This window comes from Neophocaena asiaeorientalis, unplaced genomic scaffold, assembly GCF_003031525.2.
Source record: "Neophocaena asiaeorientalis asiaeorientalis breed wild unplaced genomic scaffold, Neophocaena_asiaeorientalis_V1.1 scaffold137, whole genome shotgun sequence".
Classification (NCBI taxonomy): Eukaryota; Metazoa; Chordata; class Mammalia; order Artiodactyla; family Phocoenidae; genus Neophocaena; species Neophocaena asiaeorientalis.
Window position 1 is genome coordinate 151,539 of NW_020171804.1, and position 15,442 is coordinate 166,980.

At 54.3% G+C, this 15,442-nt stretch overlaps 1 protein-coding gene across 4 annotated transcripts; it reads left to right on the top strand.

Moving 5' to 3' along the window:
- The first annotated feature begins 4,080 nt into the window (after positions 1–4,080).
- On the top strand, positions 4,081–14,737 carry YKT6 (YKT6 vesicular SNARE protein). Of its 4 annotated transcripts, none has more exons than XR_003003023.1 (8): positions 4,081–4,542; positions 6,966–7,048; positions 8,239–8,339; positions 9,363–9,467; positions 9,755–9,820; positions 12,120–12,221; positions 12,813–12,955; positions 13,039–14,737. XR_003003023.1 is itself a non-coding variant. In XM_024743140.1 (8 exons), the coding sequence occupies exons 1-7, from the start codon at positions 4,439–4,441 to the stop codon at positions 12,354–12,356; spliced, it is 612 nt and encodes a 203-aa protein (XP_024598908.1). In that variant the 5' UTR covers positions 4,081–4,438; the 3' UTR covers positions 12,813–14,737. The 4 variants fall into 4 exon arrangements, 3 of the variants coding, with proteins under 3 accessions (XP_024598908.1, XP_024598988.1, XP_024599100.1); XM_024743140.1 differs by adding an exon at positions 12,306–12,356 and having other exon boundaries at positions 12,813–14,737; XM_024743220.1 differs by having other exon boundaries at positions 12,813–14,737.
- Positions 14,738–15,442: the final 705 nt, after the last annotated feature.

A 15,442-nucleotide genomic window follows, 5' to 3' on the forward strand; every position in this document is an offset into this window, starting at 1 on the left:
GCTCTATCGCTTGCACTTTCAGATTCTTAGTCGTGACTTTTCCTTTATGATGACTCCCGTCCTTGCTTTCTGCTCTCAGAGGTCCTGGGGACCAGGCTGCTGTGAGGTCCAGACTCCTCTTTCATGGTGGCCGGCTCTGCCCCTTTCCCAGGGCCTCTGCCTGCCCCCCTTCCCCCCTTCCTATTCTGCAGACTTTCTCCCACTTTCTGTGCAGGGCAGCACCCCAGGAGTAAGGGTGCCTCAGGTCAAGTCACCTGCCTAAGTGACCATGTATCCAGAGTGGGCTACACATCCATCCCTAGATCCGGAGCAGGGGAGGGGTGCCTGGTGGTACAAATACAGCTCCTGGGAAGCCCCTGCAGGAGAGGCAGTTCTGAGGGTGCCTGTCCCTCTATTTCAGGGAGCTCCCAGCTGCCTCCTGTCTTCCTTGGCTGTGATCTCTTCCTGCCCACTGCCTCCAGGTAAACCTTATAGTATACCCGGTCCTCTCCTGCTCTGTCATCTTCTGTTCCCTCTCTGCTGGTGGCAGAGCCATGTCTGTGCCTGTCTTCCCTGTGGCCTGGAGAACCGAGTGGGAGCACAGGACACGTGGGTAAGCAGTGGTGGTAGTCAGCAGCCTTCCTGGGGGCTGGGTCTGCTAGTAGACCCCAGTTGATGGCATCAAGTCCATGCTCCTTAGACTTGGTGAACGACTAAGAAGGTGTAGGGGAGGAATAATTCTCCTCTGCCCTCTTTGGCTCTCCAGCTGGGCCTAGGAACTAAGCTGACATTAACAGGAGAAAGGCATACAGGTTTTATTTAAATTTTTACCTGTACAGAGGCGCCTTCACGAGAGAATGAAAATCCAAAGAAGTGACCAGAGAAAAAGCTTTTATACTTTTATAAAAAAACAATAGTGACCTGCTCTCCTTTGGAGGCCTGACCACATTGGTGGCCCCTTTCAGGGCCCCTTTCCTGGGTAGGCTGTGGAGGCTGGTGTTAGGCTTAGAGTGAAAACAGCCCTGCTGCCCTGGCCTTGACTGGCCGGACAAGGGGGTATGGGGACCGAGGCCACTGAATGGCTGGTTTCCCCCCTGGGCTGGGCCTCCTGGAGTATGCCCCTCAGCCAACTTTTATCCAGCTCCCTAGAGGGTTCCACTGTGTAGCTAAATTGAGTGCCTTCCGAGAGCTGAGCAAAGCCTCGAAGGTGGGTGGCTGCCTGCCTTGCCCAGTGGGGGCGAACTTAGAGAGCCTCAGCCATTTGTCATGGGCAGCCTTGTTCCAGTTCTGTCTGCAGGGCCCAGCAAATGAGGGGGGCCCTGCAGACAGAACTGGAGAAATGTGCCATCCCCACAAGTGTGGATGCTGCATGCATGACGTCAGCGCCCTGCCCTACAATCTTTTCTATCCCCGTAATTGCAGACTTACAGGACAGCTGCAAGAACGGCACAGTGAAACTCCTGGATACCCTTCATCCTGACTCTTTAAATTTACCATATTTGCTTTACCCTCCATATGTATCATAGATCTGGACCCTTTAAGAGCATGTTTCAGACAGGATGTCCTTTTACCCGAGTACTTGTGTGTATTTCCTAAAAACAAAGAATTCACTTACATAACCACAACACCATGAGCAAAATCAAGAAATTAAAACAGATACAATACTAATCTGCCATCTATAGACCTTCCTCAGATTTCAGCCTACCATCAACTCTCCACTTCCCACAGCCTGCAGGACACCTGTAACCCACCATGACCTCTCCTTTTTGTCATGAACGGTAACAATACACGCAATCATCATTGTTGTTACTTGTTAAACAGCTACTACGACTAGAGCTTGGAACATAATGTCTTATCATTCCCAGCAACATGCTTATGGAAAGGGTATTTTTCCAGTTTTACAGATGAAAGAGAGAAAGAGACTCAGAGGAGTTAATGGTTTGTTCACTTTTGTGGCTTTGTGGTTTGTGGAAGTGCTGGGACTGAATCCAAGCTGGGTGACAGCTGGGGTGTTGGAGTGGAAGGTGGGTCTTGCTATTCAGTAAGATGGATGAGCTTGGGGAGTTGGTAACCACATAGGCCAAGTGAGGCTTTCTGGGGTGATGGAGGACAAGCAAGGCCAGAGAGGAGGGAGAGCGCTGCTAGAGCTGTGAAAGTTTGTTACGTGTTTTGGTGTTGACGTGTGCCTCTTAGGAGCAATTTCCTTAACCTGAATCTGTTTCCATGTCTGTAAGGTGGTAATAATATTTTCCTCTGTTTTTGTGAGGATTAAATGAGGACGCATACGGAAAGTGCTTGGTGTAAGGGAAACTTCAAGACAATTACTATTACGTGTCACGTGAATACACTTAAACCTATTCCAACCCAACACTGTCCTCCTGATTCCTCCTTTTGTACGACTTTTAGTGGCAAAGGAAAAGGGACTTTGAGAACTGTCTTCAGAAATGGCTCTCACCCGCCCCCTATAGGTCAACCATGTCAGCGCAGTCAGGATGGGGCTGCACTAACAGCTCTCCACCATCACGTGACACTGGCCCGGCGTTGGCCAAAGTCTGTTCTTAACGTTTAAACGTACCAACATGGAGGGGATGTGGGAAAGCTCTCTTCACCCTCTGCACTTGGAAAGAGCCAGGGAAGAGGGTCGGTGAGGAAGGTACTGAGTGAAAGCAGGTGGTGGAAACTTCCTTCAGCCACAGGAATATTTAGAGCAATGGTTCTCTAAGCCACTGTTCCCCAGGGTGCATTTGGCAATGTCCAGAGACATTTTTGTATTTTTATTTATTTGTCTGTTTGTTTATTTTTGGCCACACGGATGCAGGATCTTAGTTCCCGACCAGGGATCAAACCCGTGCCCCCTGCAGTGGAAGCTCAGAGTCTTAACCACTGCACAGCCAGGAAGTCCCACCAGAGACTTTTTTTTTTTTTTTTCCCAGTACGCAGGCCTCTCACTGCCGCGGGCTCTCCCGTTGCGGAGCACAGGCTCCGGACGCGCAGGCTCAGCGGCCATGGCTCACGGGCCCAGCCGCTCCGCGGCATGTGGGATCTTCCCGAACCAGAGCGCGAACCCATGTCCCCTGCATCGGCAGGCGGACTCTCAACCACTGCGCCACCAGGGAAGCCCCAGAGACATTTTTGGTTGCCAAACGGCCGGTGGGGGTGCCACCAGCATCTAGTGGGTAAAAGGCCTGAGATGTTGCCTGCAATGCACGGACAGCCGCCAACAACAAAGAATTATCCAATCCGAAATATCAACAGCGACAAGGTTGAGACACCCTGATTTAGGATAATGTTTAGAGTGATGCCGTTGGTTTTTCAAATATTACCATCTCTTTCTCATCATTTCAGATCTGGCTGCTTCTAGCATGATAGTTGTGTAACCTTTCTGCCAACTTCCAAGCACCAAAGTCCTTTCACCTCTGTCCTGCAAGATGCTTTCGGATTAACACACCATTTAACAAACAAGAAGCATGAAAGACGTACCACCCTTAGGGAACTGAGCCTCATTCATCCCCATCCATTGAAAACGCATTATTCCAACATCTCAAGCAAAATGAAGTTTTCCAAGTCACGGTAAGCCAAGCTGCTCCTTCAGTTTGGAGATGAATTTCTGCCCCTTTTGAGGTGAAGTGGCTCTGCTACTCTGTGAGGTCAGCAGTTTGGCTCCCAAATCAGTGGTTAGACATCTGGTTTCCCAGGTGGTGGGCAGGCCCAGGAGCCCTCACCCCTGCGGGCTTGTGCTGAAGGGGCCTGTGTGACCAGGGACTTGCTCCCAGGCAGGCAGGAGGAAGGCGTGGTAATGGCAAGAGAGGACTCAATCATCTGAAAATGAGAGGCATGCCTTCAACTCCCGGGAGGTCCCTGCCCTTCTTCACTCAGAAAGGAGATATGATTCACAAAACACTTTCCAGGAACAGCAGTTCGCCCATAAATCAAAGTCCCTTGTGTGGGGTTTACAAAGCCCTAGCGTGTGGGTGGGGCTCTGGGTCTCACCGTTCGGAGGGAGGACAGCGCCGGGGGACACAGGCGACCCTACAGGACTCAGGACGGACCGGGAGGAAGCGAGGGGCCCCTGGGAGAACTCAGGACGGCCAGGGTGAAAAGGACAGGCCCTCGCAGAGAGAAGGACAGCGGGGGAAGACTAAAGACTTACGAGCAGCGAGCCGGCCGGCCTACGAAAGCCCGAAGGGCCGGGACCGACCTCAAGCGCACGCGCAGCACTCTGCCCCGCCCCCTCGCCCGTGCTTCCGGCTGCTCCTTTCTGCATCCGGGGCACGAAAACCCTTCGTTAGGCCTCGGGCGGTGGCCTCTGACCGGAGCCGGAAGTGGACCCAGAGCCAGGCGGAGAAAGCCGGCGGCCGACCCGTCAGCAACCTGTGGTGGTCTCGAGGGGCGGCGCCGAGCTGCTCCCTGCGAGCCGATCCCGCGGCCAGGCGGGTAGCCGGCCCGAGGGCGCGGCGCCATGAGGCTGTACAGCCTCAGCGTCCTGTACAAAGGCGATGCCAAGGCGGTGCTCCTCAAAGCGGCGTACGACGTGTCCTCCTTCAGCTTCTTCCAGAGGTCCAGGTAGGCGGGCCCAGGCGGGCGGCGCCCGGGCGGGGAGGCCCGGGGTCGGGGTTGGAGCCGGGGCTCGGCCTCCCGCAGTGGAGACGGCGGTGGCCTCTTCCTCGGCCTGCGGACTGTGCCTCTGAAGATTCATGTTTTTTTCGATCGCAAAAAGCCTTATCCCATCGTAGAACGTAATGCTGTAATCAGGGTTTTTCCAAATTTCTGTCGTATAAAAATTATTAGGGGGCTTTGAAAAAGTGCAGATTCCCCAGGTTCACGTCCAGTGGAGGCCCAGCGATCTATATTTTAAACCAGCAACGCCCACTTAGTGATGCTGACCTAGGAAGTTTACGTGCCACTCCTTAAGAGCCACGTTTGTATTATCTGGTGGGGCTTTCCAGCAATTCCGTATGAGAGATATTGGTATACTGTCGTATTTTATGGGTGAAGTCACTGAGGTCCCAAGAGATGGATAGCAAACCAGCCAGGACCCCAACGCAAATCGTACGCTCTTTATGGTTGGGCTTTAGTGGTACAGAAGGGTTCTACGGTGAAGATTTGGAAGGAAGCGTGGGATTTGTAGCGTTTACAAGCTTTTGAACGTTCGTGAGGCACTTTAATGCAATCAGGTGTGTGTTAGAATTACCACAGACACTTCCAGCCTGTTCGTGGGAGGGATGGGGGTGACTCAGGCACAAAAGGAGAAGGACCCTACAGAGTCTGGGTCTGTGGTCATCCAGTCTCCGGGTCTGGGGGAATCTGCGGTCTGGATTCTGTTTTCGCTGCTTCAGTGCGGCTGTTTTGTTCTTAATGAGAGTGGCTTACTGGCAGGATCTCAGACAATTCCTCTTGTTATTTTGTCGAAACTCTCTGCTTCTTTCTGGGTCCTTCTTGGCACTTCTTAGCTATCGTTATCATGACCTCTAGTCTCTGTTCTGTGTCCTTTCTTTTCTGTGATCGAACTTCGGGAGCTAACTTGGCTAATTCTGATTCTTTCACTTTTTCCCTTTCCCCTCCGCACGTATACTGAAGATCCTCGGAGATTTCACTGTAGGACTTTCACCTCACTGGTTTGCGATACCCAGACCAGTTCCAGATGATTAACACAACTGCGATACTGTAGGGACATCTCTACCAGTGCCTCTTAAAACAACACGCAGTCCAGCCGAGCTCACTGTTTTTCTCATAAGTCCTCTTCTCTTCCATCCTGCCTGCCTCGTGATTGTCAGAACCCAAGCCTCAACCCTTCGAAGGGTTTTCCAGCCTTTCTGGCCCTTGTAGGCAGACTCTCACAATGAATGCAGTTCTTCATTTGTCTAATTATAGTCCTGCTCTAAGCTCTGTCTCTTTTTAGCTTTACTGCAGGGACTTCCTTATTTTCAGACTTTTCTCTAAGGGATCATCTTGATCCCATCACCCTCTCAAGATAATAACAAGTAATACTGTACGCCAGACATCGTGCTAAGTGCTCATCTAATCATCGCAGTAAATCCCGATTTATAGATGAAGCCTGGTGCAGTAAGTACCTTGCCCCGGAGGTCATACGTCTCATAAGTGGTGGAGCTGGGATCCCAGCCAGGGAAGTCCCCTCCCGAGTCCTCACTCGTCTGTGTGGCTCTCCGTGCGGTTTCAGAAGTATCCACATCTGCTGGGGCTAACTGTGGATTCCCCAAGTCACGGCCCTGTGCTGACGGCCCTTTACATGGCATTCCCAGTCGGAGGCTTCTTGTTAGCTCCGCTCCCTCCAGCTGGACCGTCGTCACCTGGGACCCTTCCTTTATGGCCACATCTCTCAGTGGGGCCCGTGAGCCGCCTCCTCCCTCTCAGCCTCTGTGCGAGCCATTTTCCGTTTCCTTGTCTTGTCTGAGCTCTTGCCCTGCCTTCCTTCCAGAGTGCCCCGGGCTCATACGGTGGATTTGCCCCAGCAGACCGGAGGCCTCGTTCTCTGCCAGAGCCAGCAGCCACTGCGGACATGTCGCATTGCCGGGTTCAGCCAGTGGCAGCTGCCATAACTGACTGCATCCGCCGAACAGTTGTTGCCACTTACGTTATCCTGTCACAGATTTTACTTGTCCCCGCTTCTCAGAAGTCAGTGGAGCCTTGAAAACAGGAGCTGGCTTTTGCTTCTCCACTGTGCCCCAAATCATACACTGACCAAAATGTTAAATTAAGTGTAACCTGTAGAAAGTTCCCTGGAAGTCTGGAAGTGGTTTGTTTGAGCGAGCTAGGTAGCAAGCAGATGTGGTTTGAATGGTCTTGGTGATTGCTAATTACCTGTATTTGTGATCATTGACAGGGTGTTTATTATTTCGTCCTAAGGTTGGGAGGGAAAGGAATGAAACCAAGAAGCAGTGTCTCCTTAGTGTATACGCTCAGAGGTCCCTTTCCACTGTGCTGGGGACAAGGTGACAGGAACAGGTAATATGTGTTGTGTTTCTTAGCGTTCAGGAATTCATGACCTTCACAAGTCAGCTGATTGTGGAGCGCTCCTCGAAAGGCAGCAGAGCTTCTGTCAAGGAACAAGGTAAGAGGACCTGCTTCCTTGTGAGTGTGTGCTGGCCTGGCTGCCCCACCTCAGGCAGCTCGGAGCTCGATCAGCAGGAGTGGTTGCCGCGTGATGAAGCGGGCTGCCAGGACCCCACTCCCCTGCTAGCTGCTCTCTTCCCTCCTCCTCGTTTTCCTGTTACGCAAAATTCTATGCCCACTGTTGGTGTCGAAGTTGCCTGGTTAAAATCACCCCCAAAAGCTTGGACTCGCTTAAGATTGGGGTCCGCCTCTCGGAGCAGTAAGTGGCCTTCCTGCTGTGTCCTCTTTCCCCTCTGGAGTCGTAGACATCTCAGGAAAGGATGTCCACCCAGCCCTGTGGAGGTAATACTGTATTCTGTGCTGCTTAGATTTTTGCCCAGGAATCTGGAAACTCATTATTTTTTCCTCTTGACCTTAGTTTTCTCTTCTTCATGATTCAGGTTTCCTTTGAAATTTTTTAGACATTTATTTTAGAGGCATTTGGTGAGCTGTGTCATCTCTGAATCCTTTTAAAGTGACAAAAATTAATTTCAGGGATTGTGACTGTTTTGCAGAAGCCCTTGTATAGACTGTACCTTTTGATAATTTGATGACTTCAGCACATGCTTGAGACCCCAGCCAGCCGTGGCTAATTTTTTTCTGGATGGGCTTTGTCTCTTCCTCCCATCCTGCCCCGTCCCCGCCAAGGCCCACCAACAGAGTGGAGCAGGCTAGGTTGCTGTAATGAGGAAGGCTGAGGCCCTGACAGGTGATTTCTAAGAAAGTGGAGGCTGCTTGGCTTGGCCAAGGTTCCATCAGCTTGGGAGCAGAGCACAGCAGAGCCCCAGAGGGCTGCAGCTTCCCAAGATACAGGCGAGCCTGACCTAGAGCTCAAGGACGTGACTTGGACATGCACCTGGGGCCCTGTTGCCTGGGATGTTTCTGCACCACTGGTGCTCCTTTAGACCCTGGCTTTGCACGCTGGGCCTTGGGGCATTCACTCACCCTGCAGCAGGTGTTGGGCCGCGCTGCCGTCAGAATTACACGCGCTGTCCTATGTGCAGGGCCTGACCATAAACCTCACTCAGAGCCGCTTCGTTGGCCCAGGAGGCAGGAGCCCGGCACTGTAGCGCTCTGACTGGTTTTGGTGGTGAGAAAGTCTAAAGCCCTCACGTCACCCACTGTGTGTCTGGCCTCTTGTCTCCCTAGAATATCTGTGCCATGTCTACGTGAGAAACGACAGTCTGGCGGGAGTGGTCATTGCTGACAGTGAATACCCATCCCGGGTGGCGTTTACCTTGCTGGAGAAGGTGTGTCTGCAGCTCGGCTGGACTGTACTTGGACAGACGAGTGTGGACTGGGGCCGGGAGTGACGACAGGGCCCAAGGCGGAAGGGGCGAAATAGTGTGTCCAAAATCAACCTGTTCTCAGCTTTTCTCCTCACCCTAAACCAAGAGAGAGTCTGGGAGCCTTCCCAGTCCCGTCCGTCCCACCCCACCGTACCCCCTGCCCCTGCCGATTTCTGCTTCTCACCCTACTAGTGTCCCTGGTGCTGCCTTGACTCTTCTTGTTGGCCACAGAGTCACGGCATCTCTCCTTCCAAGAGGGGGCCCTCGCGTCAGCTCTGGCTGTGCTTTTGCCCCCGTCACTCCTCTTGCTGGCTCTCTTCCTGCCTCTGCCCTCAAAGTCATGACTTTCATTTCTTTCTGAAGAAAGAAATGCGTGCTCTGCCCCGTGACCCACGTCCCCTCCTCCCCTCCTCCCCTCTTCTGCTCCGACAGGCTCGTAGGGCACACACTGGGCCCCTCCCCACCTCTGCGCCTCTGCTGCAGGAGTCCCCCTGCTGGCCCATCGTGCAGTTACAGCAGCTTCTTTCCCCGTGCGGGGCTAGCGCCGCCACGTTCTTCAGTGTGTTTGTGTGGTGCTAATGATAGACTCCTCAAAGGCCCTGGCCTCACATCCCCCAAAACAGTCACACACTTATAAGCACATGAAATCTGGTGGCTGCTTAAACTCAAGGGACCTAATTACCTTTCTGAAGAATTGTTTTGGAAAATTAGAGGGCGAATATCCTTTGTTCTAGAAATTCGTAACCTGATAAAAGTGGAAATCTGTAGTTTGAAATTCTAATACTTCTGTCATTCACCAGATGAGGTTCATATGAGGCTAGGCATCCTTGGTTTTTAATTCCCAGAATACTGAGGAAGGAGGAACTTGAGGTTAGATTTTCCCCTTGCCATTAGCCATCCTCCTCTACCCTCCTCCCTGGGTCCTCTCTTTCGGATGAGCACAGCAGAGGGGAGGGCGTGTTGCTGAGCTCCTCTGTCCTGCAGGTACTGGACGAATTCTCCAAGCAGGTCGACAGGATAGACTGGCCAGTTGGATCCCCCGATACCATCCAGTTCGCAGGCCTGGACGGTCACCTCAGTAGATACCAGGTAGGGTGTAAAGACTGTGCCAAAACTGCGTGAGACAGAAGAGCCGGTGGCCCTGGTGGCTGTGGCTCTGGGTGATGTGGATGTTGATGTCCTTTTGAAAAACGCAGGGACCCACATTAAGACCTGGAACCCGAGCTCCTAGGCAGGCTTTTGCTTCTCTATCATGTGGTTAAACAGCCTGTGGTTTTTAACTTCTGGAAGTGTGTCCAGCTCACTTGGTTTTGAGCCCCGTTTTCCAGGTGGCCACTCCAGTCCTGACATGGTTTTTATTTTTGGTTCTTTCCTAGAACCCCCGAGAAGCTGACCCCATGACTAAAGTGCAGGCTGAACTAGATGAGACCAAAATCATCCTGGTAAGTAAGTAAGTAGGAGAGCAAGTCCCCAAACTGAGGGGCAGAAAGATTTGCTGGTAGTCAAGCCCGCGCGGCCGACACTTGCTTTAGTTGTAGTCGAAGCACTTTTCTGAAAGTGGTGTTTGCCCCCCTGTCCCCGTGCATCAGAGGCCTCAAAGCCAGACTCACTCAGACAACCCTAGCAGGCTCCCTCCTGCGCCCTGTCTTGGTTAGCGGCACCCGTTGTTGGAGGGACCCAGCATATTCCCGTCCCCACTCCCTGTCTGGGTAGTTCCTGGGTTCGGGGGATCTGAGTTCTGTGGTCCTGCCTCTGCAGTGCCTGTCTTAGCTTGAGCCACTGCCCAGCAGGCGCCTCCCTTTCGGGGTCTGGGTCTCGGCACAGACTGAGGCTCGCCCGCTCTGACTAAATGCAGGCCCGGCGTTGTCAGAATCAGGCCTGTTTTAGAAGAGCGGGAACCCTGCATTTTTAGCTGAAATCTCCTGGTTTGTAATTGCTTCAACATTTTTTTAAAACTCTGAGCTACCTTTGGCCCTCAGTCAGCACTGGCTTTGATTCTTGGGGCCTCTGCCTCTGACTGGTCCCCTGGCTTCCTGCCTCCCTCCAGTCTGTCCACTACACAGTAGCTGTTGATCTGTCACTCTTCTGCCTGAAGTCCTTGAGCAGCTCCCAAGTCAGCTCCAGGATAAAGTGCAGGCTCCCTGACATGGTCTCGCACCCCGTGCCCTCCCTCCCTTTCCTGCCTGCCTCCTGCACGGGCGCCCTGCACTCAGGCCACCAGGGTACTCGGAGGCTGTACAGGCCCTTTCCGAATGTCGCCGCATCGTCACTGCACGTTTACGTGAAGCCTGACCCGTGTGCGAGCTCCCAGGACTGGGAGCTTATCCTGAGCTTTACGCCCCTGCTCACAGAACAACGCCCGGCTTAGGCTTAGGGCGAGGGCTTAGCCAGCACCCGGCAAGTAATGGACACCTGAGTAGATGGATATAAAACCCAGGAAAGGGGACTTCCCTGGCCGTCCAGTGGTTAGGGCTCCGCACTTGCACTGCGGGGACACAGGTTCGATCCCTGGTCAGGAAACTAAGATCCCGCAAGCTGCGCAGCACAGCCCCCCGAAAATTAAAATAAAACCCAGAAAAGGTGCCCAGACAAAACCTACCCCAAATATAAAACTCCTACCAACGCGGGCTCAGCTTTCATGCACATCTGCATCTCCTGGGGTTGGACTCAGGTCTGGGGCAGGACCCAGCAGGCTGTGTTCTATAAAGAGCATCCCAGGGGCTCCAAGCCTAGGTCGTCTACACCATGCTTCGGATAACGTTTGGGGGCTCTGGAACGAAAGTTAGATGTGACAGTTTTCAGGCACTTCTCTGTCTTTTGTGACGTGTTTCTGCACGTTTCCTAACCGAGCCCTGTCTCTGCCTTCTGCTGCTTCAGAACCTGCGCACGTGAGCGCCACAGAGCCCGTGGTGGACACACACACACACACAGGGGGACACACACTCCCTGTCTTTCCTTCTCTCTCCACTGCAGAGAGCAGATGGGTCCTGGACACCCAGCCCATTCTGGCTGCAGTGATAAAATCTGCATTACTGGTTATGCTACCTTTTATCCCGTTCATGTCTTGAGCCAGTTAACTTTTTATGGTGGAAATCTGAGTTGCTCAGCTGTGTGTAGAGATAAAGCACATTTTTGCTCACTCCTCATTCTGTGCCGTTTCACATGTGCAAAGCTAGGTTCGTGCCACTTGTTCTGAAGAGGCCTCTGAGGGCCTTGCGGCTGCCCTAGCAATGGCCGTCTGGGGTGGGAGTGAGTTGGCCACTTCCTGATGGTCCTGGCAGTGGGGCTGGGGGCTCTTCTGAGGGCCTCCATCCCTTCACCCATTCAGAAAGGGTCTGTCTGCACTGCCTAAGTGCAGAAGTGCTCTCACAGCATTGACAGTAATGCGATTTAGACACAGTTCCCCTGGGGGAACAGGAAGCGTTCTGTGCAGTAGGAATGTGTGTGTATAAATACAGGTGTAGGTGATCCCTCCTGGAGTGTGGCTGGCTGAGCCTGTGCTGTGGAGGATTTGGGGGAAGTGCTTTATGTCCCAGTTAGAACCTTCTAGATTCTCCAGGAAGGTCACTAGGTCCTGTCTCCTCCACAGGTCTGGGACACTGTGTCTTGATGCAGTGGCCCAGATATGGCGGAGGGGCCCAAAGGAAGTGCTTTCCTGTGACTGAGCTTCACGAGGGGGCTGGCGTCTACTCACTTTGTGAACAGAGCAAAGTGTTCTTTTCTGTTTTTCTTCTTGTCCAGCACAACACCATGGAGTCTTTGTTAGAGCGAGGCGAGAGGCTAGATGACCTGGTGTCCAAATCCGAAGTGCTGGGAATACAGTCTAAAGCCTTCTACAAGACGGTGAGTGCGGCCCGGCTCCCGAGCACCCTCCCGAGAGCAGTGGCCCGTGCTCACCACTAAACAAGTCTTCCTTGGAACGTTCAGGGACGTGGCCGGTCAGTAGCGGCAGGCTCACTGGGGCGCTGTGGGAGCTAGGTGAGCTGGGGCCTTGCCCCGCCCTGCCTCCGGGCTCCCCCGTCCCCAGGCCGGAAGGGTGGGCCCCGCATCCCTGCTGCCTGCCCAGGAGCAGCAGTGCGCCGCCTTCCAGAGAGTTCCTTATGTTCCTAGTTAGCTTCCCTTCAGCCGAAGGATTTCAGTTTGAACAGCGGGGCGCTGCGTTTACTTGGTCCATCCACACACACATTTGCGCTCACGTGTGCCTTGGAGGGCGATGCCAGTGGGGCTAAGGGGCATCTGTGAACAGGAGGTGAGAGGGAAGGTAACGGAGGCCCCACAAACGAAGTGTGAACCTCTCTGTTCTCTGAGGACATCCTCAGTAAGAAACACCCCTGTGGGTTAAGACAGCTTTACGGGGAGATGGGGCCGGAGCAGAGGAAGAGACTCAGCCACCCGACTTAACGTTCCTGTTCTTTGTACTTGGCTTAACAACAGGAAGTTTACTTCCTTACTGATAGCGTTAACGGAAGGAGGACAAAATAACTTCAGGGGTATGAACTGCTCCTGGACAGCTTCGCTCCAGGCGTCGCAGACGGGCCGGTTCTCTCTCTCTCTCCTTGCGATTCCCGGAGCCCCCGGTAAAGCCGCCCAACCCCCGCGGAGCCCCCAGTGCTACGTGTGCCGAGGTCCATCTCTTCAGCTCTTCTTTGTCTCTTTCCAGGCCCGGAAGCAAAACTCGTGCTGTGCGATCATGTGACAGCAGCCGGCAGAGGCCCCTGCGCTGGAACGCCACCGTCACTCACATCGGAACTGCAGCCCCCAGGGAGCAGACCCACCGTGGAACGACCCGAGTGGGACAGACTCAACTTTGGCTTTGGAGCTCGTGGGAGGAACCGAAGGGTGGAAGGGACCTGGGGGTGGGGAACGTTCAGATTCACATGTCTAGTAATTTGAGGCCCCCTAAACGTGTATTTTGGGGCCGAATGAAACCATAAAGCTCAGTGACTCCTGTAGACGCTGCAGGGCTCGTTTCTACCCCCTGGGAAGGACGTGTGCGAGGCCCACGGGGGGGGTCAGAGCCGGCTCTTTGTTGATCTTCAGTACACCTTTGGGTTTTGTCTGTACGCTAGCTGTGTTAACAGTCCGGTGAGTGGGGTGCCCTGACTACAGGGCTGGGGTGGGACAGACAGCCACTGCGGGCGCAGTGGGCGTGGGGGGCGCCGATGGGGGCTCGGGCCAGCGTGTCCACGTCGGGAGGAGACAGCCACTGGGCTTCACAAGTTCTGAGACCTTGTTTGCGCTCCTGCTGAGATTGACTTTCTGCAGTGCCCGTCCAGCGAGCACAGAGATGCCTTGGAAGTTCGGGAGGGGCGCCTGCCTGGACTTGCGGTCTGGCTTTGAACATCTGGATCATAGCAGGGTGTGCTGTAGGCTCTCATGAACAGGTTTCACTTGCCTTTCTGGTGACAAGACTGTCCTGACAATCACCTGGGACTTAACACACGTCTTAGCAAGTGACCTTTACTGTGGCCACCACTACCAGGCACCAAGAGAAGGTGCCAGCCAGCCTGGGGGCTCCCAGCACCCCACTTACGGTCTGAGCCTTCCACGCTCCAGCCCAGCCCCCTGCAGAAGCACTGCTGAGCCCGCACCCTCCCCTCCCCCCCAGCCACCCCCAGCAGCATGAGGCCCACGGCTCTGAGGCCCAACCCTGGAAACAGATACACAGAGCAGCCCAGGCAGTGGCCCGGGGGGCTCTGGGCCCTTCTCAGCCTCTCTGGTCCCTCGGGCCCTACTGCCATGTTCCAGACTGCCTCCTGGGGCCCTGCTGTGCTTCTTGAGGACACAAGCTCGGGATGCCCCTGCGGGACTCAGTCTCCATGGAAGCCCCTGCTGGGGTGGTGTCAACCGGTGTGGTCTCGTCCCTGGGTGTCCATCCCTGCGCACTCTGTTCTTGCCCTAACTGGGAGGTCCCACTGCCCTGACGGGAAGTGCCAGTGGCCACGAGTTCCCTTGCTTGGGCCAGAAGGTGGGATCCGCGTGGCTTCCGAGGACCCCACCCAAGAAATTCACCTGCCAGCTGCCCTTTTTCTCTAAAAGCAGCCTGCCCGTGTGAGTCCTACTGCCGCGGATGCCCCTGAAAGGCACAGACCCAGCCTGCTCGCTGGCGCCTGAGGTGGCCCTGAGCTCCCCTTAGGAACGATTTGAGCTTTGTCTGACTCTCCTCCCACTTCGGAGGATACTGGGGAGGAAGTGGGGGTGGGACTGGTCGAGACCCCACATCCGGCATTTCCCCAGCTCCTCTTGTATTCTAATGTAAATCGTTTGGCAAAGTGTATTTTAATAAGTGCCGCCTACCTTTTTCTCTCTGTGTTCTGTCTGAAAGGTTCGTATCTGGATAAAGTTGACTTTTGAAATTCCAAAATAGTCCTGTGCTTTGTTGGAGCCCCAGGGACCCCTTTCCGCGGGAGCCCTACCCCTCTGCGCTGTGCGCCTGCCGAGCGTGGGGTCCTCCGTCTCCTGGGGCAGTTCCTGTGAGGGGAGACAGCATCTCCCTTAACCCCCCACCCCCTGCTCCCCTCCCCACCAGGCCCAAGCGGTCATCTCCCCTCAGACTTTTCTAGCAGGAAGTGGGTGACAGAGCCGCAGAGCAGAGAGAAGCCCTGCTCTGAACCCTGTGACCTGGTCCTCACTACACCTGGGAGGCTGCCGCACAGCCACAGGGCCGGGGCCAAGCAGACGGGAACCCCTCCAGCGCGTGCCGTCTTTGCTGGGGTGTGGGAGCTCCCTGTGCTCCAGGCATCCTTGCAGGCCCGGGACTCTCGTCCTCGTTTAGGGAACGTCCTCCGCAGCTGGTCATCAGACGGTCTGCAAACACTTCTCAGTCTGTTTCTTCGCTGGCCTGGGGCCTGTTTTCAGCCTTACTTCTGACCATCGCAATAGGGAGCAATGTGGGCATTCCCGGCTTTTCCTGCCCAGAGGACCCGCCAGGGCAGGGGTTTTACCCATGGTGCAGGGAGCTATGCCCAAAGCACGTGCTTCTTAAAATGACAAGTGAAAGGCCCTCTCACTGACCTCCCTCTGCCCGTCCTGCCGGCCCTGCTCTGGGTTTCGGAGTCCTGGCA